General features: G+C 42.6%; 1 protein-coding gene across 1 annotated transcript; it reads right to left on the bottom strand.

Annotated features, from left to right (window-relative positions):
- Positions 1-98: 98 nt before the first annotated feature.
- On the bottom strand, positions 99-27,614 carry FOXJ2 (forkhead box J2). The gene is made up of 11 exons (XM_051781101.1): positions 26,210-27,614; positions 11,205-11,557; positions 10,622-10,696; positions 8,587-8,655; positions 8,078-8,218; positions 7,452-7,650; positions 5,277-5,603; positions 4,780-4,881; positions 4,117-4,317; positions 3,255-3,353; positions 99-2,675 (listed from the first exon to the last, which is right to left on the bottom strand). Exons 2-11 carry the CDS (start codon positions 11,535-11,537, stop codon positions 2,587-2,589), a joined length of 1,635 nt encoding a protein of 544 aa, XP_051637061.1. The 5' UTR covers positions 11,538-11,557; positions 26,210-27,614; the 3' UTR covers positions 99-2,586.

Raw genomic sequence — 27,614 nt, 5'->3', positions numbered from 1 at the left:
TAGCCACGTCAACACCGAAATTCCAAGGTAAGTGGGTGGGACCTGAGCCAACCTGATGAGCGCCGCTGGGAAAAAAATCAATACTGGCACCAAAAGAGTTAAACCATAAACATTCACTTTTTCTTTTTATTAAGAAAGCATGCACAAAAATAAACTCGTGAAACCACGCCCCTCTCTCCCTGACCACTGACACGAAGCACAGGGGGGACCACACCGGGCTGGAAGGGCCTGCAGGACCTTCCTCCAGGCCAGGCTGGCCCCCCTCCCCTCCCTGCAGGCCAGTGCTGCCCACCCCACTGATGTCTTCCACGCACTAACAACGCACATTTATTTCAGGGGCAGAGGAACGAGGCTAATTTGCACACTGACCGGCATGTATTTACATATGCAAATGAGGCACAACTTAATATGCAAATATGCAAATGAGGAGCACTTGGATACGCAGAAGGAGCCATCTTGGTTTGTTTTTCTTCCGGTGGTGTTTTCAGACTTCCATAGGGCCGGCTCTCAGTACTGTCCTTTGCAAAGCATTAACTGGCACCTGCTATGAGTTATCTCTGGTGCCACTTCCCACAGAAACCTATCACACATGCTTCCAAGATGTATTATTCCCATCCTGAATCAGCAGAGATAACAGCTGACTCCATGTTGAAGCTGTCTGGGATTCCTCATTTCTCTTGGAAATACTCAATGACGAACTCCCCCCCAAACACACACTTAAAACAAAACAAAAAAAAGAAACCAAAAAAACAAAAAAAAAGAAAAAAGAAAAAAAGAAAAAAAAAAGTGTTGTTCCCCCCTCCTGATACAACAAGACTCTGTCCACTTCCCTGACAAAGATCCAATTTCCAATTGGTTTATCCCTACAGCAATTTGAAAAAGCAATGGCAGTTCCCCACCTTCCTGCAGTCATAGTAGAGGTTATTACTTTACTGCCCTGCCCCATGTCAAGTGGCCATGATGGTCTATTTCCATGTTTGTTCCCTTCACTGATAAACAGGGAATTAGGGATGGGGGGAGGCTTTACAAAATATTAAGAGAAAGCAAGAGGTTTGACAGAACAGAGCCATACCAGAAAAAAAGGGGAACACAGGACATAGCTTTGGGGAGGAGGCATCTCAACACTCACTCCTGCTCCTGCACCTTTTCCACCTTCCTGATTTACAAGTGCTGACAAAACTCATCCTTCCGGATTTACACCAGATGCTGTCATCTCTCCAGCCGAACTGAAAGGGGTCTGACCCACCCACCTCCCTTTTATACTACACTCTTCAGCTGTTCGGTTTCAAAGCCTGCCCTGCTTCATCCTCTCTCCTCTAATGCCCGTCTTACAAAAACTGCTCGTGAGGGCCTCCCGGTACCTGACCAGAGGGTCCAGCCCTTGACCAGCAGTCCCTCAAGTTCCCCCCCCAGTCTGTGCAGCAGCTTCATCTGCCCACCACGAGCCCGTTCACCAAGTGGGAACCTCTGACAGAGGACATGCACATACGCAACAAGGCTCCTGCTGCTGGCACTCAAAACACAGGCAAAGACAGTCTCCAAAGAAATCTGAGGGGCAGAGGGCCAAATAACAATTGGACAAATACTGATGGGAGAAAATTTCCAAATTTGCATATGCAAGTAAGAGCCTCACTACATGTTTTGAAGAAGAGCTTGAAGGGATAGGGGGTGAAATTAAAAGCTCTGGGGAACAGAATTTTCTGAATCACATGTGAGACCCCTGACTGCTTCTTTTATCTGATGGGTATTTAAGCTTCACCTGGAGACTGCAAAAAGCAGTGTAGGAAATGGTCAGGATTCCCTTTAAAATCTCTCTGTCTTCACAGATGGCACCACATTGTGAAACCCAACTTCACTGCTGAAATACCATCTCTGCCCCGTTCTCCTTTCTCCAAACTCAGGTCTGCCCTCCCAGCTCAGCTTAGCTCTCCCTGCCTCAGGGATTACCTTCTCTTTGTACTTGGGAACACCACTTCTTTTCTTGCTGTTCCTGCTGGTGTGACAAAGTTCACAGAGCTAAGATCACCCCTCCAGTGTCCCTTCAGCCCCCTGACCTTTACAACATTTACGAAACAACATAACTACAGGCTCCCAGGGTCCACTAGGCTCTCTCACTCCAGTAGCCAATACAACAGATTCACCGGCCACCTTGAAGGGAAAGAGGGATTGTTAAACGCAAAATGACGGAGGCAGAGAAAGATGCACTCGAGGATTCAGCCTTCCAAGGTCTTTTCATGGCACCAAGGACCCATCTTTCTGCCCTCCATAGGGCACTACACAACATGAAAGCTGATCCGATGCGTCCGAGGCCACCAGAGGGGGGGGAGGGCTGTGCTCAATTATTGGTAATAATAATAATAACAATAATAATAATAAACAAAAGAAGAAAAGAAGATAAAACAGGACGCAAGGAAGGATTATCTTCGGCAGCATCTTGCGGTGGCTTCTCTGGCGGAGATAGAGAATATATATCTATATACAGGCAAGGCAGGGAGGCTGGGGAGGGCGGTGCTGACACCATTGACCCCATGTCTCCCTCCCCTCCCACGTCCCTCACAAAGGACGGCCTATCAAGTCTGTAACTCGCTAGGTGATCAAGTCCCAGTCGAAATCATCGGGGATTTCCTCATTGGCGCCTGGAGGAGGTCCTGGAGGCCGGGGGACCAGATGATGAGCTGAGCCAAAAACAAGAAAAAAAAAAAAGGAAAGAGAACAGTTAGAATAAAGAACTACATGCTTTTTCACAGGGGGCTCTTGGGCAAAAGAAACTCAAAGTGGTTTGGGCCTTCTCCCTTCCAATAGTCTAACAAACAAGAACACTACTGGCATCAATTTCTCTGTCACACAGCACCTACCAATGTCTGTAGGTGGTCTACTGTGAAATTCTCCACAGCATCTTCTACAGAAGTTAAGTTTCAGCCTCCTTTACTTTTCTCACAGTTGACTGCTGACAGAGCACAAAGGACTTCATCAACAGAAGCTTCTCATGTAAAGTTGCCTTCAAGCAACCAACTGAGGATGAGGCTGAACTGGGAGACTGTCTATGTGAAGTGAAAGAAATCAGGCCACTGACACCTTAAACCTTTCCAAAGCTATGGCAAAACCCTAAACAGAGGTTTTTTTGCAGTCCAGCCTCCCTCTCTACCTGCAGTTCTCCATTTGATTACTAAATGCTTTGGGAGAAACACATAAAGGGGTTGGAAACCAATTCTTTAATGCTCATTGCTATGATATGCCTTAATGTCACTCCTTACCTGGGCGATTATATCCTGGAGAGTCCTGGGTGGAAATCTGGTACATAGGAGATGGCCCGGAGAAGAGATGGGGAGGCTGGGGCTGACCATAGGAGTTCACTGTGAAAGGAAATGAGGTAAAAAACAAAACAAAACAAAACCAACTGTTAAGGTTCTGGTCAACAGTCTTGACCCTGACTGGGTGGCAGCTCAGCCACAGAGCAACTCACTCAGACCCACGGGATACTGAGGAGATGTTCAGCTGTTGGGTCCTAACTGCAAGCTATAGCTTGGTCTGGGATCTTGTTCTTGGAACCAGCAGGAGTTTCTCTATTATTGTAAAAGAAGAACATTTTCATCCAGAAACACCACAAGCTGGCTCAATATTATCCACTTAGTTCAGTACTAGATGACACACACCACCACAGTTCTATCAAGACCACAATATCCCCTATGCTCTCCTCAGAGTGCATCCTCCTACTCCTTGTTCAGTCAGTATTTCTCCAACATGGGTGCAAGTGCTTTCTCCTTTACAGCTCATGCCATCTGGAATAGCAATCTCTCTACTGGCCATTTCTTTCTGATGGTTACTTAAAAAAATACCACTCCCTTCTCCTTTTTATGGGTTTACCTTTTAAATATATTTCTGCCTGGATAGGTTGCCTGTCAACGGTATGCGTCAAATAATAGCAGTCAGGCCAGGCCACAGGCATAGGACAACCCAATTCCTTAAAGCCAGAGAAATCTGAGTTGCTATGAACACCTCTGACAGCCTAGCTCTGAGTTGCTCAGTGCTATATTACCTGGCAAGACTGTAAGTAATTTAGGATATTCACAGAATTGGGCCTTCATTTACCTATCATTTTAGTCTCTGCCTAATTACCTTGGTTCATGGATTGCTCCTGTTTGCCACTGTTCAGGGCACAAGAATCAGAGATTCGAGGGGGCTGCTGTGGGCCAACCAGATGAGGGAGCTGACCAGTCTGGGTAAGGAAGTGATTAAGGGAGTCACAGAGGTTGGCAATATGATGTTGATCCAGCGTCCAGTTCTTCCGCTCAGCCTGGCGCAGACTCTCCATCAGCTCTGTGGGGGACAGGGGACAATGTCAAAGACAGCAGTCACGCTGTCATCTTCCCTGCAAAGTGTTTCTGTCTTCTGTCCCTAAATCCTACCTCCTCCTCACAAACCCAACTTCAGTGCTTCAAATCTGTCACCAAACACCTGGAGAGCTCCATATCTAAGGATACTGTCTCACTGATTCGGGTGAGGGAGGGGAGAGTTGGAGGGAAAAATCTCAGCTTTCTGACATACTTTTATGAATTAATTCCCCTTGCCCCAAATTCCTGCAGTATTCATTCAAGTGCTTCAGGATCTTAAACAGAACCCATGAAGTAGGACACCTCATTTTAGAAATAAGGTGAGTCTGAGAAACCAATGGACTTGACACAGATACATTGAAAAAAGATCTTGACACAGCACTCACATGTTCTAGACTACAGCCCTAATCACTGAGTCACTAACTCTAGTCACTAGGCCAACACTGACCTGAGAATTGGGAGTGCTCAATGCTAGACCAGTTCAGCCGGTTTACCATCTTGAAGCTTTCCTTCAGGGAATCAATGTTGGAGCACCAATCAGGGGGAAACGCTGGAATGAAACAGGGACATTAATCCAATGCAGATTGCCCTTTCCCTCCACCCTTTAATAGCAAAAGATTGGCCCCTCTTCACCAATGAGCCTGATGCTACAGTAGCTAGAAATCCTTTCTCCAATGGAAGACTAGGGATGGTGCCTCCTTTCCCACTGAGGCCCTGACTTTATCTTGCATCTCTAAACAGAATCCCAAATCCAGGGTGGATGTAGCCTCCTTTCCTTCAGTAGGGAGGTAATTTCCCTCTCAGATTTCAACCTTAACTGGCTTTCACCCATTTTCTACACACAATCTAGGTACTACCTAGGGAAAGCTCACTTCTGGAATTTTTGTCTGGGGGCTCCTCGCTGCTCCCATTTTCCCTGCTGTGTTTTCCATTGCCCCGACTCACCAAAGCCAGCACTGTTGATTGAAGCCTGTGACTGCTGCTGCTGCTGGTGCTGGTGTGGCTGCTGCTGTGGGTGGGAGTGCGGGTGATGTTGTTGATGCTGGTGGTAGCCTCCATGCTGCATTGGGGGCGGGTGCATGGACATCACTGGTGGAGGGCCATAACCCTCACCACCCTGCTGCTTTCCGCCTTGGGATGGGCAACCCTCTGGGGTTGGAGTGTGGAGTGGGGGAGCAGCACCCACTGAGGAGGGGCCTTGCTGCTGCTGCTGCTGGTACATGTAATAATTGTGGTTGGAGGGCTGCATGTCACCAAGGAGTGAAGAGAAACCTGCCAAGTAAATGAAAGAGGAGGGAGCTTTAAGAGCAGCCTGAATCAGACCTCTGCTTACATTATCCATCTCTAACTTCACACTGCTCATCCCGCTATTTATGACGCTTTTGGAGTTCCCTCTACTGGCTGCCAACAACCACGACCTGTGCAATTATGCACTTGCTGCACTCCAGACTCTGTTCAAAACAAAAGGCTCTACAACAAAGACCCAGTAGGATTTTAGTACAGAGTTAGGTACTTAAATTCCTCCCTGGATTTTTCCTACATTTGCCAAAGTAACTCCTGCTCTCCTGAAATGTCATGCACATGTTGTTTTCCCATAAATGACCACTAAGCAAACTTAAACAACAAAACATTTAGAAAACAGATAACTTGATACATCTGACTTGCTGTTTCCCAGGGCTCCATTCAGTCCCCTTCTACAAGCAGCTTGGCCAGGAATCTTCCCAATTTTTCTCACACACATAAAAGGCTCTGCTTTTGTACACAGATCACATTGTACACATCAGGGCTCCTTCATGACTTTCATTCCTCCTGACTCATTGGGTGTTTAATTTCTATCTTCCTGCATTTCAGGCATCCCCTGATGCAGGAGCATCAGTTGTTCTCCATTATTCCCCAATACCAGGAGCTCAGCATATCTCTTATGTCTGCTTCCCTGGTTCATTCTTCCCACACATTGTGGAACCTCTGTGAAAAAAAATCACAGGGACATTACATGACATTAACCTGAGCTACTCATTTTGAGTACCCTTACCTGACCATCTGCAACCAAGCCTCAGGTTTTCACTACATTCAAGATCAAGCCTTGATTCAAGATCAGAGCTTCCTACTACTGCAATGGGGCAAAAGGATGAATACTGCCATCCTGACTCCAAAGTTGCCTACAAAATTTCCTCAAAAACTGCATGTTTTCCTAGAGTGCCTTACAGCCTAAGACTTGGAGAGGGAAAAAACAGACTACTGCTAAGTTTGCAAAAACAGAGGAACACACCAACTCAAGGTTCTTCTCTACATTTTTGTAGCTTGCTCATCCTGCAACACCTCACACATTCCTACTAGGAATCTCAAGTGCCAGCACAATGGAAGCAGTAGAAGTATATTAATTTTTATTTCACGTAAGATACACGCTCAGGAGGCTCCTCCTAGAGTGGCAAACTTTGCCTGCACTGTGTGATGGCTAGCAGCACAGGTGAAAGGCTCATGTAATAACATATTCCTTTTTATTCCAGATTAGTATTTAGAAGTATTTAAAGGCGGGAAGAACTGTAGGCTTTTCTGAAGTGTTTTCCGTGGACATCTCATCCCTGCAGCGATTCTGCCCTCTGGTGGCTGCTTCCTCAATCCCAGAAATGCAAGCTATGAATAGAGTTGGGGGCTCTCTCTTCCATGCTCTCAAACTAAGAAGCACAGTTCTCCACGGCATTGTACAAACCTAGTTTTAACAGATCTGAGCAATGATGACTTTCCACTCTCCTGGAGAAACTCCACATGCAACAATCCCCTCCCTCTTATGGTTTCTAGCCTGACAGACTGTGAATATTTCTCCGATGTGCTTTTCTTCAGGACTTCATTTCTCTCAGTTTCTGCCATTTCAGTACTTGCATTTGTATCAACAGAAGGTATTTTTAAATCACGATCCTCTTTATTCTAAGAGAACTAGGGGGAGCAATAAAGGACGTGCAAATTTCTTATCTGCTCCTGGCAGAAGTAATTACAGCATGCCAAAGAAGGAACGTCTGTTTGCACAGGCTCCAAAGTGAGGAAAGATCTGAGAGATGCCAAATGGACAAGACTGTGTGGGCAGATACCTGCCCACCCCACATGACGCATGCAGTTACTCACCGTGCTGAGAGGAAGATGATTTCTCCAGCATGGATTTGTAGAGATTTCGGAAGGACCAGCTAAGATCCTGGAAGTTGATCTCAGAGTAGGAGAACTTGAAGTCATGGTTGGCACTGTACAGTGGGGGTGGCACATCAGCCCCTTCACGGCCCTGCCCCCCGGCTACAGTAGAGGCAACATCCACAGGCCCTGCACCCTGCTAAGGGAGCAAGAAATAAGGTCTTTAGCTTGTACTAGTTTTTGCAACTTGAGACAGAGATCCAGAGACTAGATACACATAGAACATGCACTGATGTCCCATATCACTTAGCTCATCCCCCAGCAAATCTTCCCTAATGCCATTTTCCTTGCGGAATACCAACCACTGCCCTCCCTCTGCAGCCCAATGGCTCCAGCATTTTCTTCAGCTATCTAATATCATTATGCCTTTATCCTTATCCCCATCCAGCCCTTTGCTAAAATTCACTTCCTCCTTATTTTCTATCTTTGCAATTTCAGCTCTTTCCCTTCTTTTTATTTTTGCCTCCGTATCACAATTTTCACAATTCCCTCTCCTCACCACTTTTCCATTCATGCATCCTCCCCCGTGCTGTTCCCCCCACTTTATCTTTTCCCCTGCTGCTCACCTGACTGTAGTTGGCAATGGGGGTGGTGCTCTGGATCGACATCTGAGGGGTGGCCTCAGGTGGCAAAGAGGCTTCTGTGCTGACTGGAACAGCCCCTCGGGGGCTTTTACTTGCCTCTTGCTCTGGGGAGTCTTGCGGTATCTGTGGATGGGGAAGAAAGAGAAAAGGAAAGGATCAGAAATCAAAAACAGATGGAGAAGTGAAACTGCAGATGGGAAGCCAGCTCCCCCGCTGTAGAAGTTCATGGCTTAAAAAAGAGGAGGACTGGGCCTTAGTCACTGAGAAGTCAGGATAAGGGACTTTACACGAGATTAATTTTGCTACTGAATAGCAGCACCAACAGCCAATCAGCAGGACAAACACACTAGTTCATTCGTTCCTAGCCTTTGTCTCCCCATCTGTACACCCTGCCCCCAAAACACTACCATGGTCTGGTGCTGGAAGGACTCCTTGAAACCAGAAGGGAATTCCCACCCCGCTCCATGCTGTCTGGAAAGGAAAACACTCACGTCATCATCTGGAGGATGCCGCCTCTTGCGAGATATATCTGGACATGTATCTATTGTCCAATAAGAGCCCTGGAAGAAGATCCATTGGTGAATGCATGATTAAATCACAGAGCTTCCTGAAGCAGGGGACTACTGACTCACAGAATGTAGCACCAACTAAACATTAAGACCACACGGACCACCCTCTAAAACATCAGACAGAGACTTGGGTGTTGTACAGAGATTCCTCTCTTGCACTGGGTTGCACAGAACAATGAGATACAATGCTACTGGTGGAAGGCAGAATACTCCACTTTTCCATCACTCTGTGACAGGACACCAAAAGGATGGTTTGATCCAAGCTAGGTGAACTCTTTGGGCCTGCACACTCCCTTCAGTAGCTTCCTCCCAGTTTGAATTTGTTACTGACTGGTGAGATCCAACTCAACATTCTGATTTGGCAGATAGCTAGAAGGATCGTTCTTTTTCCATGGTTGTGAGATTCCAGTTTGAGTGCTCTGCCCATTTGGGGGGTTCCCATGCAAGACAGATACTGACATACTAGAATGCACCCACAAAAGGGTCACCACAATGATTAGGAACTAAAACATATAATGTACAAGCAGTTCACAGAAGAAATCTGTTTAGCTGGGACAAGAGAAGGCTAAGGGGATCTAACCACTGTCTTCAACTGTGTAGGGAAATAAAATATGACAGAATCAAATTCTTCTTAAAAATGTACAGCACAAGAATAAGAGGCAACAAATACAAGTTACAGCAAGGGAAAGTACAGTCAGACATGAAGAAAAAATTCTTCACAATGTTGGTGGTACAGCATTGGAACAAGTGGCCAGTTTTGCTATATCCATCCTTGGAGATACTCAAAATCCAACAAAACCCTCAAGAACCTAATCTAATTGTTCCTGCCTGGGAGTGGGGGTGGGGGTGCATGTTGACCTCCAGAGGTCCCTTTCAACACAAAATAGTCTATAATAATGTGTGTTCTTTTCTGAATAAGTATAAAGAGAATTCCAGAGTGTAATTTAGTTCATTTTAACCTCTAATTGAAATCTGAATAATCTGAATAAGTATAAAGCACAGAACATGTTTTCATTATAAACTCAGCCCAACGTGCCAATGAACACCTGCAAACATATACCCTTAAGTCAGTTAGGATTTCCTGGAGTAAGGCATATAATCAATTATATTTTTGAGCAGTGATCTTCAAAGATCTACTACTTCAATTTATAAACACCAATTGAGACCACGTAGTCCTTTAAATATAACCTGAAATAAAAGGCCTAAGCAAGTGGTCCTTTCTGATAACTTTAGGATGAGGAGGAAGAGACAATCTTTCTGTCTAGATACATAATTTCTTGCCCCCACTATCTCCTTCAAGCTTGTTTAATTGTGAGTTTTTTTAAACAATAATATCTGCCAAGTGTTGGTTTTGCTAGCAATCCCCTTTACAATCTATATATACTATCAGAGCTTTATTAGCCTTTACTTGGCCAACAAATTCCTAAATTCTTGAGTTTTACTTGTAAATGATTTCTATAGATTTAAACAATGTGATGATGATATTTTTTTCCCAACACTAAATATTTTGCAGTCTAGGTTCTGCTCTCACTTTCACAGATCTTGCCTCCAGGAAATTCATGACTGTCACATCATAATCCTGCTGTTCACCAGTAGTCACTATGATCTTTCATAACAGAACAGGTTGTACTAGACCCACATTTTACACAGAGATCAAGAAGAAAAAGAAACAAAACTAGTAAGGTAGATTCAACCCCATTTTTGACTTCTTACAGTATCTTTAAAGTCAACTGAAGATCACAGATAGGAAAAATAATTATTAAAACCCCTAGGGCCCCTTTAGAGGTTCCCTTTAAGTAAATGTGTCTGTAGCCAAAGGACTGCAGTAAATCTTACTACTGCTTCCATTTTTGCCTACACTTTAGGTTTCAAATTCCAACCATGAGTTAGAAAGGGCAACCCCAGGTTATCCCCTGCAGTTTTAAATTGCTTGTCCAGGAGCATGCTGATTTCTTACCTTCCCTGGATCATCTCTCGGTCGAGGCACCTTTCGAAAACATTTATTCAGAGAGAGGTTATGACGAATAGAGTTCTGATGAGAGAGTAAGAGATATGGGTAAGTGCTACAACAAAAACATACAGTCTTCTTAGTATGCCCTGGAACAGGTAGAGAAAATAGAATGGTGCATACTCAAAAGCCAAAGCTCACTACATATACCTGGAATGGAGCAGAACAGAAGCTGTGGAAAGAGAGATGGATCAGATGATAATATGGGGCTGAACCACCACTACATCTACAGAAGGTGCAGTGAAAATAGAAAAATGATGCAGAGCTTGGTAGGAATGTGGGTTTTGTGGGGGTTTTTTGTTTTGTTTTTCTTCGTAGTTGTTGTTGGAGTTCTTTTGCACACTCCTTCTTAAGGAAGCACCACATACAACAAAATTCTCAGAGAAAATGGGACTCCTAGCTCTGCATTTTCTCCAGTCGCTCAACTTAGTTTTACAGCTGTCTTGTTTTTCTCAGTGGGGGTATTTTGCACAGAATTAAAAAAATAAGTCTTGTAATTAGGCAAAAAGAGTATTTTAGTGCAAGCCCTCACCTTCCAACCAATACCAGCATTTTTGTAGTAGGGAAAGTTGTCACAGATCCAACGGTAGATCTCACTAAGCGTCATCTTCTTGGCAGGTGAGGAGTTGATGGCATATGTGATCAAAGTGGCATAGCTGTAACGTGGCTTCCCATCTTGGTGCACTGCAGCCTCATCCTTACTCAGTGTGGCATTAGGATCTGTTGGTGAGCCTGGTGGACACTTTCGGGCAGACCCTGGAGGTCCTGCTTGTGAGGAACCCCCTAATTTTTCAATAGTAGCCCTTAAAGTAAGCTGTGGGAGCCAGTCTATGGAAGTGAGGCTGCTTTCCAGGTCAGAGGCCATGGTGCTGGAAGCAGGAGTACCTGTGAGGAGAAAGGAGCAAAAAGGAAACTCCTGAGACACAAACAAGGTGAACTCTTGAGAACAAAACCACTCATTTGCATTCCTCCTCTGCTTCTCCCCCTATCACAAATACCTGTGTGAAGACCATCCTAGTTCATATCCCTTATTCACAGCCAGACAGAAGCACCCAAAAGGGCCTATGACTGTGTCTCTGGGAGGACCATCCTTACTGACAGAAGCTGGGACAGTGCTGATGGTAGCATTACTAGGGCAGTCTTACCCAGAGCACTGCCCCTAGGTAAAGAACCAAGATCTGTTCAAAGGAAGTGGAGTCCTTTCAGCAGCTGTATCACATTCACTCCCTTATCACCCAATCCATATAACCTTGGTACCCTTGACCAAGATTACCTCTAATCCAGTAGGTTTACTGTGTCAGGTAAGAGGAAAATCATAGCTAAAAGGGAATACTCATTCATGCCATATACAAACAACAGTTTAATTAGATAATCTTCAAAGTCAAGACTATCTTAATTCAGGGGCAAATTAATTTCTCTCTAAGGCCTAGCCTCTTTTTTTGCATTAGGTGACATTATAATGAATCCTATTCCTTAGAGCTAGGATTACATATCTCATTTTAAAACACCAAGATCATGCATAATACTATATATAGATAATTACATCTACCATGTCGAGTTGGAACAGACTATATTAAGCTCTTAATAGTTAAAGCTTTGCCTACCATAACCAATTTTTCCTAAATATATATATATATAATTTTATTGAATTAAATCTTGCTTAATTCACAACATAGCAGGCAAGTATTTTCTCCAATTCTAAGACACAGGAAGAACTTACTCATCCGAAGTCACACAAGTTTGCCACAGGGTAGGAAGAGACTCCGGATCTTTTCTCATAAATATTATATACTTCCCCTCATAAAAACAAAACACACCTGGATTGCAGTAGTATCCAGGGATCTCTACTTAGCATTTATTTCATATTAAGAAAATAGTTAGCAGCATGAGCTTGTAGGAACTTGTGCACTTAGCACGCAAACTTTTATGTCGTCTTTTGTTGTAGACAAGGCAGCAGAAAGTTCATCATTCCTACTCACAACTGGCTGTATCACTATACTAGGAGCGATCCCTTGAAGTCTGGAATGAGGTAGGTAAGTTTCCATGGCCACAACCTGCAGTGCTTTGTGCTTATTCTTTGCATAAAGAGAAAAATCATGTCTTGAAGGGATGCAAGTTCTGCATCGTTTACTTCTGAGGTTTAGATGGTACTATCTTTGAGCATGCTAGTGCATAGAAAAGGGAAACACAAACACGTGCACATACTTATGTAGACATTTGTGACAAATTAAACACATGCATACATGTAAGAGAAAACAGGCTGACACGAACACACTTCGCTTCAGAAAGATTCGTCAGCAGACACCTCCCACCGAGTGCATCACTCAGAGGAGAGGATCAGATGAGACAGGGAGACACCCATCTGCATGAATACCAATTAGATACTCATTCTAAAAATAGGTATTTGACAATAACAGTGTGGATGCACAGATCCAGAGACAGATGCACCCAGCATTTCGACACAGAAGCTACGGGTCCTTCTCCCACAGCCATATGCATTATACCTTTCACTTCTGCACTGAAGTGTTCTCACAGCACTAAAGCACTTAAAGTCCATATTCCAATGCATTTGCAAGCACTAAGCCTTTCATTTCCATGCATGTGCTCACCACACCTCTTAGGGCTCAAACACCCACACAATTCCCCAACAAAATCCATCCCTCAACCCCCACAGACAGTGGCTCCAAAGCCCTGGCCTCAAAAAACACCTCCTAATTGAACAGCTAACATTGTCACTCACTCTCACAGCACTCACTGACTGAAGTACAATTGCAGCTCTACAGTATCTATGGTGAGTGGAAGCATTTTTCTCTCTGTAGAGGAAAGGAAAAGCCCAACTGCAACTAATGTACCCATGTATTTATTTGCCACACTATCACACGTGATAGGGACAACTACTTGCTGAACAGCTAACTAGAGAGCTGCAAAAGGCCTTACATTATCCACCCTCCTCAAGATGTAGATTATTGAATAACATTTTGATTGATTTGATCTAGTATCAAACATTTGAAATTTACAGACAAACACAAAAAAGAAGAAGAAGAAAAAGAAAAACCCAAACCAGCAGGACTATTCCTTCCTGAATAATACAAGGGAAAAGAAACGATATATTTTTATCCAGTCGGGATGGACAGACCACCATGTACGCAAAACACAGCATAGTAAGTTCACAGGTACAGCCCCCACTAAAAGCAGTATTCCCAGTATTCCACTTGGGAAAAACCAAACATGAACTAAATATACGTTGAATGCTTAATTTTGTAAGTGTGCCTCATAAAATTTTTAATTTCCATGGTGCAACTGGACAACAGATTACTGCTTCTTGTTAAATCATTACGAAATATCAGTTGTGTTAACAACTCCAAAGTAAAATAAATACAAATTTCTCAGTTCCATTCCTCCCCTACCCCCTTTTTTTAAGGCAAGCATAGAAATCAAGAAAATGAGGTTATAAAAGCCTATGGCAGAATAAGATACCAATCTGAAACACCAGAAATTCAAGAGGCAGAAGAGAACCCTGCAGTTTTCACAGAGCTTCAGATTTGCCCAGGTTATGCCAGTAGAGCATCTGGGATGATTTGCTATGCAGTAAAATGTAAGGCTGATATGCAACACGCCCATCATCAAATACACAAGCTTTCATGCATTTGTGTAAAATATACTTGTCAGGGAGATAGCAAGGTTAGAATTGGGTCAGATTACACCCACACTAAGAATTTTAATATTTCCATTCCTTGGTTTATAAAAATCTTTGACAACAAAACAAAATCCCAAAATCTTAAATAAAAAATTCCATCTATACAAATGCACTAGTCACCCAGTATTGAAACAACCACTTTTCAGTAAAACACAGCAGCTCTTTAAGGACATATACACTAGACAGTAATTTAGGACAGAAAGTGAAGACTCAGATGCAACAGCAATTCCATGGGAAATTTCAAAGCAGTGGAATAAGAGGGTTTTTTCCAAGTTTGAACTTGATCGTGTTACTGGATTTAAAAGCCTGTATGCTGGCAATACTGGATCTGTAATAATCAGGCATAGTCAAACCTAAGGTAAGGTGGCAATTCCAGAACACTTTCAGGGCAAAAATAACGCTGTGTAATTGGTTACTAAATTATTTAAAAGAATACTTGCTATGCAGTTAATATTATTGTTAATTTGTGTTGTATATCTCATTCACCTTATCCAAGTGGTTGGTGCACCAGCTTGACACTACTTAATGGTATAATAAAACAAGACTGCAGCCAAACCAGAGAGGCTGATGATTCTTCCAACTTTCCCTTCCCAGCTTATTGCCTGGCAAATCTTCTTTTGAACTCTTCTCTTATGATCCCATTCAAACAAAGAAAAAAATAGTAGTAACTAATAAACACATTGAATTGAAATCAAGGATATTTTAAAATATCCTACCACATTAGCAAGCCAGAATTAACTTTGAAGAAGTAAAAAGAAAGACAAAGACCAGATTTCTCCCACTTTACAAGGTAAATTCTATCTGTTTATGTATTTGGCTGACTTCAAAAAGCAAGGGTAAGGTAGCCAAGTCTTAACCACCATCAACAGCTGGAAACTGTCTGCAGTCTTCACTTCCCAAGCACTAACTAGTTACAGTACAACCTCAAGTCAGACAGGTCAGAGAGATGCAAAAATGCCAGCCAAGCACTGATCCCAAACTACAGACAAAAATCTGTTAAAACAGACAAGAATCTGTCCAGTTCATAAGAAAAATGGTTTAAAAAAAATCCTTGCATTGAATACCTTTTAATAACCACTAATTCGCTTGGGACTAGTAATACTTCACTACAGCTTTCCAGGAAAACTACTGCCTTACTCTGAATACTTGTAACTAGCAGCAAATCGAAGATCATGCAAGCCAGCTTTCTGTCTGTTGGATAGTAAGGACTATCCCTACTGCCACAGTGAAGAAATCTGTACTTTGCCTGCCCTGCTACTTTGCAAATGCTTGCTCCAACCCAGTCAGATGTTATCCAAGATCATTGCTACTTATATATCAGGACTGAAAAATGTACGAAATGTGGGGAACAACACTCTGAGGGTCACACTGAAAGCAGTTAATAAACATTTACAGCCTGAAACATTCTCCAAGGCTGAACTCAAAAGCTGGCCAGTCAGAATCAGTTACGACTGAAGCAGGGAGCCATACAGTGAATGAAACCATGCTGTGCTCTGCCTACAGAAGACGCATATTCTAGAATAAATCTCTACATTTCTGCGTTTACTTTCACTGTTACTTTATTTGCTGCTACTCTGATCCAGTGAAACACTATGGCAAAACATTCAAAGAAGACTCAACATAGATTTCTCAACATAAACTTTGAGAGAGAAGAAATGCACAACAAACTACCAAGCAATGACTGACAATGACCCATAAATATATGACCACGTCTATTTAGGTGCCTGAAACACAGATCCAGTGATCTAACTAACAATATCCCTCTAATATACTCAGCGATACACCTATTTTCTAAGGTATTAAGCAAACAGAAAAGCTCAAACCCAAGCTGACAAAAAAAAGACTGCAACCTTTCTGAAACAGAAAGGTGAGCACCATGTCAACTAAAGGAAACTGCATCAAAGTGTAAGAAGAAAAAGTAAAACATAAGAATACCACATGCATGAAGAAACAGACAGCCTCTACTTTGATGACAAAAAGGCAATTTTGACATACTTGTGTAAATTACACATGCAAAAACACTGTGTTCTTATCCAATACAGAAAGGGGGAAATAATCAATTTTGCTAATTCTGGCAGGAGAAATTTGCCATTTTAAGACATGTGTCTTCCCTCAAAAATAAGAAGGTGTGAACTAAGACAGCAGGAACAAAACACTTAAAAATCTGATCTTCTCTAAGCAAATGTTCTCACAGAGATACTTGTTTCATGTAAGAAATTGGAAAAAAGGAACCTGATTATCTGCACAGTCTGAAATTTCTACCCATCATTTTGGTAACTAATTGTGAGAACTCTTCAGAAGATGTTTATGTTTATGGAATCAAATGAAGAAGGAAGAGAGAGAGGCTGCTGGGTATTGTTCATAAAATAAAACTTAACCTGGAAGGAGCGGCAGGTGCCACATTAGTGACAAGAGAAAAGCATTGCAGTTTGAAAGTACACTTCTGCCTGCAGTGTCACATGAAACAAGGAAAAACAGTCCCTGGGGCAAGGAGGGAAGAGAAATTGTCATACCCTAGAGCCACGCTTCCCTACTTTGCGGCCAGTAGAACAAGCCGGAAAACATTTTCCCAATTAACTGTAGGCTTGCAGGTGTGGTAACAGGGGGCACACGGTTCTCGCTAGCCATGAGCCACAAAGGGAAAAATAATCCAAGAGGAGGAAGTTCCTGCCACCGAAGAGCACACGGCGTGGTACTGCCTGTATGAGCAGGAACTGTCACAACCTGCACTTGCCCCTGTCACAGTGGTCTGGCTCTGTACCCCTCCTCAGAACCTCTCAGTGTGCAAGACAGAATGGCTTTCAATGTTCAGTGCTATTTTGTGTAAAAGAACACAGGTGATTCCGTGATTATGGCATCCTGAATGGAAATTTGCTAAAAGTTACAGTACACACTAAGATGTACTAAAAATCAGAGTTAGAGGAAGATGAAAACTTTTAGACAACACATAGCTTAATATATAAAAATCACTGGACTAATTGTTCTGTCATAATTAAACTGTTATACAGATACTATTTGCCTTTAACAAATAGAAATCTCAGTAACATAAGCTTCGTATTAAATCTCAAGGAAAAATAAAAAGAAAACAAATTTATTTTCATAATATTTACTGATTACATAAATATCATGATAGCACATTTTAACACAGGACCTTTCAATTCCCTCCATTTTGTGAACGGTGCACAAGCAGTATATAATTTTGTATTCTGAATTGAGTAAAGGAACAGCACTGACTGCACAGACATTTTTGGTACTAATGGAGCATGAAGTCTTGTGGGGACTATAAAGTCACCAAAACCCTCATGTTGGAAGTGTGTCAGGATTCAATTCCAAAGGCAATTATGTCCTAGCTTTGTATGGAACTGACAAATGGTCTCGTTTACAAAACATGACCTGCTTATTTACACTTATCAACAGATGGCATTACAGCCAAAGTCTGAAATATGCTCATGTCAAGGGAGACAGTATCTTTACGGGCATAGCAGGCTAGGATGGAGCACAGCTAATGACTTGCCAGATTTTAATAAGATCAACTAATCAAATATTTTTGTTGTCTGCTATATAAACATGCAGGAAAAAATGCATTTAGAAATACTACACGGACATTGCAGACACCCCTTAGACAGTCTGAAAATACGTGTTCAAAGTTAGGACTAGTTTGTTTATTTATGGTGCTGCATAAGGGAAAGTGGGGAATATGTAACACCTGTCAAAAGAAACAGCAAATTATATTGAGAATAGTGGTATGCCTAAAATACTTCTGAGCTGGAAGTTATTTCCTTTGTAATAAGACTACTAGAAAAGATTTATTCTAATAATAAGCCAAATGTCCTATGACAACCCTTCCAATAACAGATTTTAAGTAAAAAGTAAACCAAGCACTTTGAAGAAGCTCAATGAAAATACATCACCACAGCAGAAATGGCTTTACAGCATCTCTCCACCCTCAGAATAACTACACAATATTTTACCATTGGAAGTAGGAGCTGTAATTCGAAACATATGCCAAGGCAGGAGAGAAATCTTTGACATTTGCTTTAAGAATATTAACAGAACAATTACTCTTACACTGAGAAAGGTATCGGGTACTGGTTTTGAAATAATTCAAATTTATGAGCACATATCTGGAATGAAATTTTCCCTTGGAAACCAGGAAGTCTGTGGTAGAGAAACAGTATCTAAGAGCAGGTATTTCCCTCAGCCTTACCGGAGCACACAAGTTGAAGAGAAAGATTTCAATTCTATCTGCTTATCAGAATCACATCCAGTCATAAACCTTCAGTACAAGATATGCAAACACTGATACAATATCCAGATTGTCTCTGAAATTGGAGACAACATCAGAAGTAGATCAGCATTCAGAATATCTTGCTCAGAAGATCTGCACAGCATTGCAAAGATACATTCTTTTAACTTGGGTTTCTGTGTGTAACATGCTTATAAAAAGAAAAATGTATTCTTACATTAAAAATGGGTCTCTCAGTGAAAAATTACTGTTAACCTTGCAGTTTAATGACAGTAATAGTGAAAAGCTTCTGTATAAGAGAAAGGAATGGCAGCCAGGTATAGGGAAAACGACAAACTGACTGCAAGTGGTCAGAACTTGTTCACGAAAGGTTGAACCACTGAAAATAGATTAGTCAATATGAACTCTGCAATAGTTGCTAAAACAAGCCACAACCCACTTGTGGAAATGGGTATCAAGCACTAGCAAGAACTATGTACTGAATTCATAGGAAATCAGGAAATTGCTATCCAGCACAGATTAGTTGTATACCACGTGCCCAAAATGTACATACAGCACACGCTCCCAGAGTTGAGGTTACCAAACCACTGCAGAAAAGCCTGCTAAAGAGGAGTTTGAGAGCAAAGCACAGCTGAAATTGAAGTTGGAGAATGATCAGAAGAATCAAGTAATACTGTGTGAAGCTCATAAATCAGCTCTCAACCACTGCTTTAACATAATTCCTTTTTACTATTCTGTTAGCTGTTATTCTCAACTAAACTGGCTGAACTGTCTTCCAGCAAACAAAACACCTGAAAATCCCTCGCCAGGCTCACAACTTGTAAAGATTTGTACCAAGCTTGAAGGTCAAGAGGATTCAGAACCACACTGCCACATAACACACGCTCATTAATGGTTTCTCCTTGCTTCAAATGCTTGTGTTGCTACTTGGTTTTCTGCGTCCTACTCATAAAATGCTCCGTTTGTGTATCATCCTGAAACTAAATCTTCTGTTCATCTCCTTACAGACACTGAAAGAAGTCCCTTTTTTCCACACACGTTTGCCACAGTTGTCACCTTGCAGCTGCAAGTAAATATTATTCTGCTCTAACCCTGACCGTGCCACTCTTTGAGATGTGTCTTTGCTTATGACAATCTTTATTTACTTCACAAAAGAAGTCAGGGAGAGGGGGGTACATGTAGTAAGACAACTACCTCTGACTATCAGTCAGACATCTTGAATAATTTTGAAATGTGCTAGTAACAGTTATTTGTATATTTGAAAACAGTTAATTGCAAACACACAATTAACAGTTGGACGTGATGATCTCAGAGGTCCTTTCCAACCTTAATGATTCTACAATTCTACGAAATAAGTAGTTTCCAGTGTGTCTGGCCTCTACCGGCTGGCAATATTCCTCTGCGTATCAAGATATGAGTCAGCTGAGGAAGAAAATGAAGAGATGCTCATGCAAAAAATGGAAAAGCACAATGTCAAGCTTGTGTTGCTGGCAGAGCGAAGGACAATGCAGTAAGAGACGGCAACAGATAGAGGAGAAACATAAATGTGAAGGCCCCTTAGAGTAAGTACAAGAAGCTGGAACCTTATGTGGTGGATGGTAGCCAAAGCACAGGCTTGTCAAGAAGGAGATGGCAACGTGTTGAGAAAACATGCCAGGAGGACAGCTTCAGAAATTGTGTTTTTAAAAAGACAAGAAGGTAACACAGTTGTCAGAGGCCAGCAAGAACAGGGAGCAGTAACAGAGATGGTAAATGAAGGAGCAAGGGTTACCCAAAGAGACTGAGAAAGCAGCAGCAAAAGATTCATGCCATGAACTGGAAGATGAGTCTCCATCCTATATGTTCAGAGCAAGGACATGTTATAGGCCCAGCTGTGGTGGTTTGCAACAGAGGAAAGCAGGAAACAAAGGGAAATCTCAAAGGAGCTGTCTAGAATTCCGTACTGGCCTCAGCAATTGCAGCAATTAATTTTAAAAAATATGTTAAGGTAGTATGCAAAGTTGCATAATTTAATCTCCCTGGAATGAAGGAGGTAAAGAAAAGCAAAGAGAGGACACCAGAAGTGGGTCATTGTGTCTAACTTGTGGGAAAAAAAAAAGGAGGAAGGTAAATAGCTTACTGCAGAAGCTACTGAATGAATGACTAGAACAGTAGGAGGGAAACCAGGAAAATACTGACACAAAAGTCAAGGGAGGACAAGATTTCAAGACTGGGCATGATCAAGTGTCAAAAACAGCAGTGAAGCCAAGAAGGATGAAGATGGAATAGAGACTCTGAGACCTGGCCAAGAAAAGGTCATTAGAGATCTCAGGAGAAGCTTCAAGGGAGTGAGAATATCTGTAGTGAAATCAACTCACTAAACAGTTCTAGACTGCAGATATGGTACAGGATCTTTTAATTTTGGAGTCACTGGTCCTCCCAGGAAACAAGAATTAATCAGGGCATCGTGCTTTTGCTGTTTCTTAATGTCACAAAAAACAGCATATAGAGTTTTTTAGTTCAATATCACATGGTAATTAAGGCAATCAACAGCAAGAAGAACAGCCAGCCATTAAAAAGTGGTTTTCATCCTTATACTTTGGAACCCTTACAATAACCTATTCCAGGATAAATGGGAAGCCATGCATGGAGAAGCGTGCAGCCCAAGGTCAGCCAGCAAAGGAGTAGCAGAACCATGCAGATAACATGGGTCTCCCAAATCCCAGACCATTTCTCTACATTCAAAGCTTGTCTGCTTTGTTCAGATAAAGGGAATTTCAGATGTAACTATTTTAGTAGTTTGCTTACTTTTCTCTGCAAGTTCCTGATGAGGAGGGAGAATTTGTCTTGGTTTTATTTAACCACAGTTTTCTAGGGGGAAACTGAGAATTCAGAAACTTTGCTCCTTTAATTTGTGACCACAAAGAGTTCAGATTCCTTCCCAATTATTCAGATTTGAACTTTTAACAGTAATTACATATTTCTGCTATAATCAGCCACAGTCTTTATACAGCAGAGAGCATAAACAAAATTTGAATTGCTAATTGTAAAAAACAAAAAAGCAAATATTTTTTCCTCGAGGTATAAAAGCTCTCACTCATCATCTCACCCTGTCCCTCATTACTCGGTCTCTCTTATACATAAAAAAGGCCAAAAAAAGAACATACATTCCCTTAGTTCCTGACTTCACATCAAATAAACTGACCAGCTCAGAAAGATAAGGAATGAGGTACTGGGCCTTGAACAAACTGTTCACCTCAGTTCTGAAAACCAAGATCCTCAAGTGCTAGAGGGAATCAGAAAATGTAATGCAAGGGGTTTTCATTCTAATCAACCAAAATCTAGCAATTCCCGAGGAACGAAGGGGGTCAGAGGAAAAGGAAGGGTAAGAGAATGTAGAGACAAAGTGACACTTCACAGACAAGCAGAACTGGATATTTTCACTGATTAAAAAAAAAAGTTTCTTGAGATAACCTCAGACAAAAAATCATGTGTCCACACAGGCATATAATCTAATGAAAGCCAAACTAGGAACAGGTCAAAATACAGGTAAGACCAGAACCTGCGAGACATAGTAAGAAAGGATTCCTGCCAGTGAAGAATCCTAGAGAGGAGATGAGGGATGCTTACTTGACAAAAAGCAGCATTTTAGGCTTGTAGGACCAGAGGACAGAATGCCAAAGGGACTGCAAGGGAAACGAGATGCAAAGAGCAGGGACAGCTGAGAGGAGGAGTGGGGTGTAGGAGGAAATGCAAGTCAAGAAGTAGGCAGGGTGGAAACATGCTGGGCCTTAAAGATGCAGGAGAGGAACTCGAGTGTCATGCAATGCTACAGAACCCAGGAGTTCAGGAAAGGGTTCACAAAGGTCAGGCACTAGCAATACCTGTGCTGTCTGCCTCCAAGACAATTCTAAGGTCCTTAATAGGATGGGGTAAAAGATTGGGCAGGTCAAAACTAGAAGGATAAAACAACAGTCTAGTCCAAATCTTGGCAAAGCACCATGGAATACAACATTAAATTGGTCCTAAACTTGGTTGTGAGATCTCTGAATTTTGAAACATTCCCAGTATTATGCATTTTCGTTTCAAACTTAAAATGAAAATTCACAATTAATCAATTGTGAAAGCATATTGCAGCATGGTTGCTCTCTCTCAGTAATACCTAGACGGATTTAAAAGTGAAAAACATAACATGAGTACAGGAAGAAACATATTATAGATTTTTAGGTTCATCTTATATCCCGTAGAAGGAAGAAGGAAACAAAACCAGCAGAACAGATAGCAAGTACCAATACTGCCTCCTACCAAGATGATAAGCATTTGGAGGTGGAACACATCAACTGGATATTCTTGCTAAAATAAAATGTACAACTACCAGCAATACAGTGAGTTAAAGGCTTTTCTTCAGGCTTCAGAGTTAACACAACTGGAGAGTTAAAACACGTCAGAGATACCATATTAGGCTGTCCATTAATCTATGGACTACTCATCTTTTCTAAATTGTCTTCCAGGCTGCAAATGCTAGAAACGATGTTTTTTTGAAGTTTCAATTCTGAAGCATCAATCAGAAACATATTCTGCAAATGGAGTACTACATAACATAGAGGGTTCTGTGTGAAAGTCGCTGGTTACAGTTCTACCCAAGGCTGGGAGAAGCAAACGGAAAAATTAGTCCGAAAGCGTTTTTCATCATCTGGTTGCTAACGACCAAGATCTAATTCCTCTCTGACAGCTGGGTAAAATGAGATAATCAGCCCAGTCCTGCTCTTGAGGGACAGCTGTCCATATCACAGTTGCCATTAACCGTACCTCCTTTCTGACACTTGAAGTAAAAGGCCAAAGATCCTAACTGGGAGGCAGACAGAATCTCCCACTACATGAAGGTCAGTTGAAGTTTAGGGGAGGAGGTAGTAAGCTGTAACCTGTGCCTCTGTGGTAAGAATAAACTTCTCTGAAGACACCAGTTATATTTTTAGGGGGGGGGAACCAACCCAAAACAACAAAAAACCAAACCAGAAGTACAATAGTCACAACCCTGTCTTGGACTGGGAAATTACATCCAAACTCCTCAAACTGTTTATTGTATTTCATTCTTTCATTCCAACTTTTCAGACTCCTTATTCTATCTTAGAAACTTGCCTACAAAAGCAGATTTCAAGATAAAACCCAAGAACTTATAGAACACATACTTAAACACTATTATAACCTCCTGATCATAACATAATCCTTTTCCCATAACTCTCTATACCATCTCATTTCATTTTACTTAAGGACTTGACCTGAGAAATGCCACACACTCAGTTCTTAGATGGGAGTTGAGTGCCCATAGGACAGGATCAGACTGCTTCAATCTAAAAAGTCAAGTTTTGTGAGCATGAATGTCCAGATTTAAATTTACAAACCCATACACATGTAGCTAAGTGTCTCTTTACTCAAATGTTGAAGACTTCATTCCTTCTGTTGAAGCCAACTCTATGTTCCTGGGGATTTACAAGAATTAGGCTATTTACTTAGGTACATTAATGTGGTTTTTAAAATCTAATTTTAGGTATTCAGATTTAATATTCTTAATGTAAACTCTTATAGACATAGCACTTTCATTTAAATGTGTCTATAAAGTACCTTGCACTTTCATGAAGACAAATAATACTCTCCCTTTTTCTTTTATGAATACTTTTGTATAAATGGTGCAGAACAGCTGCAGTATTCCATCTCAGAGGAAGCTGCATTTTCACCTGTGACAAACACTTGATGTGAACACATGATCACACTGAAGAGCTATGCTCTCTAAAAATTATTCCCTTTTCCCTTAAATTTATGAGTACGTCCTAGCTTTTGCATAGCTGTGTTTTAGACTACAAGATCTTCAGAGCAGAGATTGTCTTAATTTTGTGTCCAAGTCAGTACTTCATGCTCTGTCAGCAATTAACAAATATATAACAATTAGTCTACAGCACACCACTTTCAGCCTTGTATGTCTGTCATGAATATTTAATACTCAGGCAGCAAGTACAAAAATCTTAATCTTTATCATTAATAGAAGGAAAAAAAAATGTTTCATATGCAGAAAGATAATTGTTGTGGAAGAGCAGAATTTTATTAAGACTGGCATATATATTCTGTAAAGTGCTCTGCAATCCATCAGAGCCAAAAGCACTTGAAAAATGTCAAGTCATTACTGTGAGGAAGGGGGCAGCATGAGGTAAATTAACCTCAGGAGCACGAAAAGTCAGTTACCCCCTTGAATGTACAAAGGCCAAAATGCCTCAGTTATCTCTTTCCTCGTGCTAGATAACACAGCTGTACTCAAAACAGGCTGATTGCATAACTACAGGGCAACAGGTAGGAGGGCATCTAACAGTACCCCCAGAACATGTATGCTAGGTGGTTCAGCCTTCCCTTAGAAAGAGGCACCTTCTGAAGCTATGGATAACTGACAGAATCCTCTGCCAAAATGGGGAATCACTCTGGCATCTTTTGTCTGATCTGGCTAGCACATTACACCAAGGAGTTCCTTCTTTAGGGACTCCCTGTTTAACCATTGCTCTCCCAAAAGGCTTCTAAAAGGGTTCCTGCCCTGGCCCTTTTGATCTTGGATTTCCTGGCTGATATCTCACTGGAAAAAAGAAACAAGAATACTTCAGGTGAGATATCCTTAGGCATGATTCTTCTACTACTGGAATCTGCTTTGGCTTCATTTGAGATGAAATCTCCCTCAGACTTGATTTCTCAGGAAATCACTACCGTGGTGTCAGAATACTCATTTGTGACTGGGAATTAACTGCCTCATTTACAAAAAGCAGCAGCTCAGCTCACATAGCACCAGCATTAGGATTCATGTTCCTAGCCCCTGAACACAGCATAAAGCACAAACGAAGACTGGTGGCAACCGCATGGCTTCTCTCGGCTTTCGGAGCAGGTCCACCAGCACTGTCACGGTTTTCATTCCCAGGCCCCTGCGCACCATAGAACCCACTCTCAAGGGCACTCTTTCCAGAATTCATCCCACAGTCCCTCAGGTACATTAGGACACACATCTCAGAGCACTTGCATGGGGATCTGTACCTCTGGATCCCAAGCACAGTGAGGTCTGCATCGCACAATGATTTTATTCTCAGTTACAAGCACAGTAGAACCCACACGGAGAACTCCACCCCATGAGTGCATCCTTGGACACTGGCACTAGAAATCACTGCTCCTGTCTCCTCAAAGCTTTTTTTGGCCAGTATTACCCTTCTCAGTGACCCCTAAATGACAGAAACTAATTCACACCAGTGATGAAACAGACTGAGCCCAGGATGAATAAACCAGGGAAAAAAAGTAGAAGGGAAAGGGCAGAGAGGTTTCTTACAATTAAATAGGGATAAGGTCTCCCATAAGCTAAATAGTGAGGGAAAGAATCAGGTCAATTCCATACAGCATATAAGGGAGCTAAATGAGGGAAACAGAGAAAGACACACAGAGAAAGAAGCCTGGGGAAAGGTTCAGAAACAGAACGAGAGAAAAGATTAAAAGGAAAGCAGATACAGTGAGAGAAAAAACATGGAAAACAAGGACAGAAGGCGAGAGAGAAGGACAGCTAGGAATAAAGAAGTGATATAATGTGGTCACTCACTCTGTCTGGAAGATTTTCTGGAGGGAGGTGGATTATCTTCAGTGTTGGTTGCTGGGGTGCTGCCCTTCACACTCCTTCTCTGAGACCCATACTCAGAGTGTTGCTGTCAGCTATTCCAAGAGCTTCTTCAAGAAATATTTTGAGGGTGAAAGGATTGTGGATGAAATCAGGATCTTGAGTATTAAAACAATCTGCTTGGGATAGTCAGTTCCCTAAAACAGCTGGTTTTATCCTGGGATGGAGATCCTCTCTCCCTTTTGGCAGCTAAGCACCAAAGGGGTGTTCCCCCGGGAGACAGCCTTTTCACTGACAGTCAGATTATTTCAGAAATCAATTTCCCCAATTTCCCTACCTGGAAATCTCTCTTTTCTTTTCTCTAGGTACACCTTGTCCTTAAAGGTGGGCAAATATCTTTCTCTGAAAAAATTCTTGCTATCTCTGTGGATATTATCAGCAAAATCTGTCTTTTCCTTTCCCTGTAACTAGGAGGTGTGTCTTCTCTCCTTGCACAGGGTATTTGAAGAAAACCCTCTTGGAATTAGGGGATGAGGGATATTCCTTGGGATGAAAGAGGATGGGATCAGTACTGGAAATTACCTTTATCTCCAGTTACCAGCAACTGGAAAAGGAAAGAAAAGCTAAATCTGCCTCTGCTTTCTCTCCCTTGTTTCGCTTTGCCGCCTGCTGAGCAGATGTAAATAATTAAAATTACTAGGTAAGTATCTGGAGCTCCTGCTTATTTCTGTCTTGGGGACTGCCTCTCTTGGGCATACAGGATTCCTTCTGTGAAGACTCCCCTGTTACTGTCTGGTCTGGGGAAGGGCTGTCCGCTCTGCTTGAGGGAGGAATTTCCTCAGTAGCAGGGGGGAGTAGGTGGTAAGGGTTATTCTCACAATCCTTAGAAACTGGGATCTGAGGACACCTCTCCCCTCGTATCGAGGGAGCTCCAGAAGACTGTCCCACAGCGAGGAAGAGCAAACCTCCTTCTAGATAGTTGCCTAGGCTGTGTGCCGGGGGCCTCTGCGCAGCCTTGGCTCGTTAGTGGGGAAGGGGGCGAGTGTTAAGCTCCTCACCAGCTGCGGGGAAGGGGCCTGGCAGGGGGGGCCGCCGGGGTGTCCCCGCACCGGGAGCGGGGCTGCCCGGCGGGGTTGCGGGCGGGGCGGGGGGCGGCGGGTAGGGTCTCTCCCCCACCCCGGCAGGCTACGGGGGTGTCCCCCCACCGCGGCCGCTGTCCCTGACTTCCCCCCAGGCCCCAGCTCCTCCTGCCCGGGCTCGGCTACCACGGGAGGCCGCGGCGGCTCACGGGCCTGCGCGGGGCTGCGCGGCGCCTTCGCCGCCTTCCGCCGGGCCGCGGCTTCGTCCGCGGGGCGCTCCCCGGGCTCCGGTGCGGGGGCCCGGCCCGGGC

This window comes from Manacus candei, unplaced genomic scaffold, assembly GCF_025592945.1.
Source record: "Manacus candei isolate 608988 ecotype Guabito, Panama unplaced genomic scaffold, ASM2559294v1 h1tg000014l, whole genome shotgun sequence".
In the NCBI taxonomy this organism is placed as follows: Eukaryota; Metazoa; Chordata; class Aves; order Passeriformes; family Pipridae; genus Manacus; species Manacus candei.
Note: the sequence above shows the minus strand (reverse complement) of the source record. Positions and strands in the feature narration are given on the sequence as shown.

Coding starts and splice junctions, on each gene's coding strand:
- FOXJ2 (XM_051781101.1), bottom strand. CDS start 11,537: ATGGCCTCTGACCTGGAAAGCAGCCTCACTTCCATAGACTGGCTCCCA. Junction 5,604..7,451: donor ATCATCTTCCTCTCAGCACG/GTGAGTAACTGC, acceptor TTTACTTGGCAG/GTTTCTCTTCACTCCTTGGT. Junction 2,676..3,254: donor TCCAGGATATAATCGCCCAG/GTAAGGAGTGAC, acceptor TTTTTGGCTCAG/CTCATCATCTGGTCCCCCGG.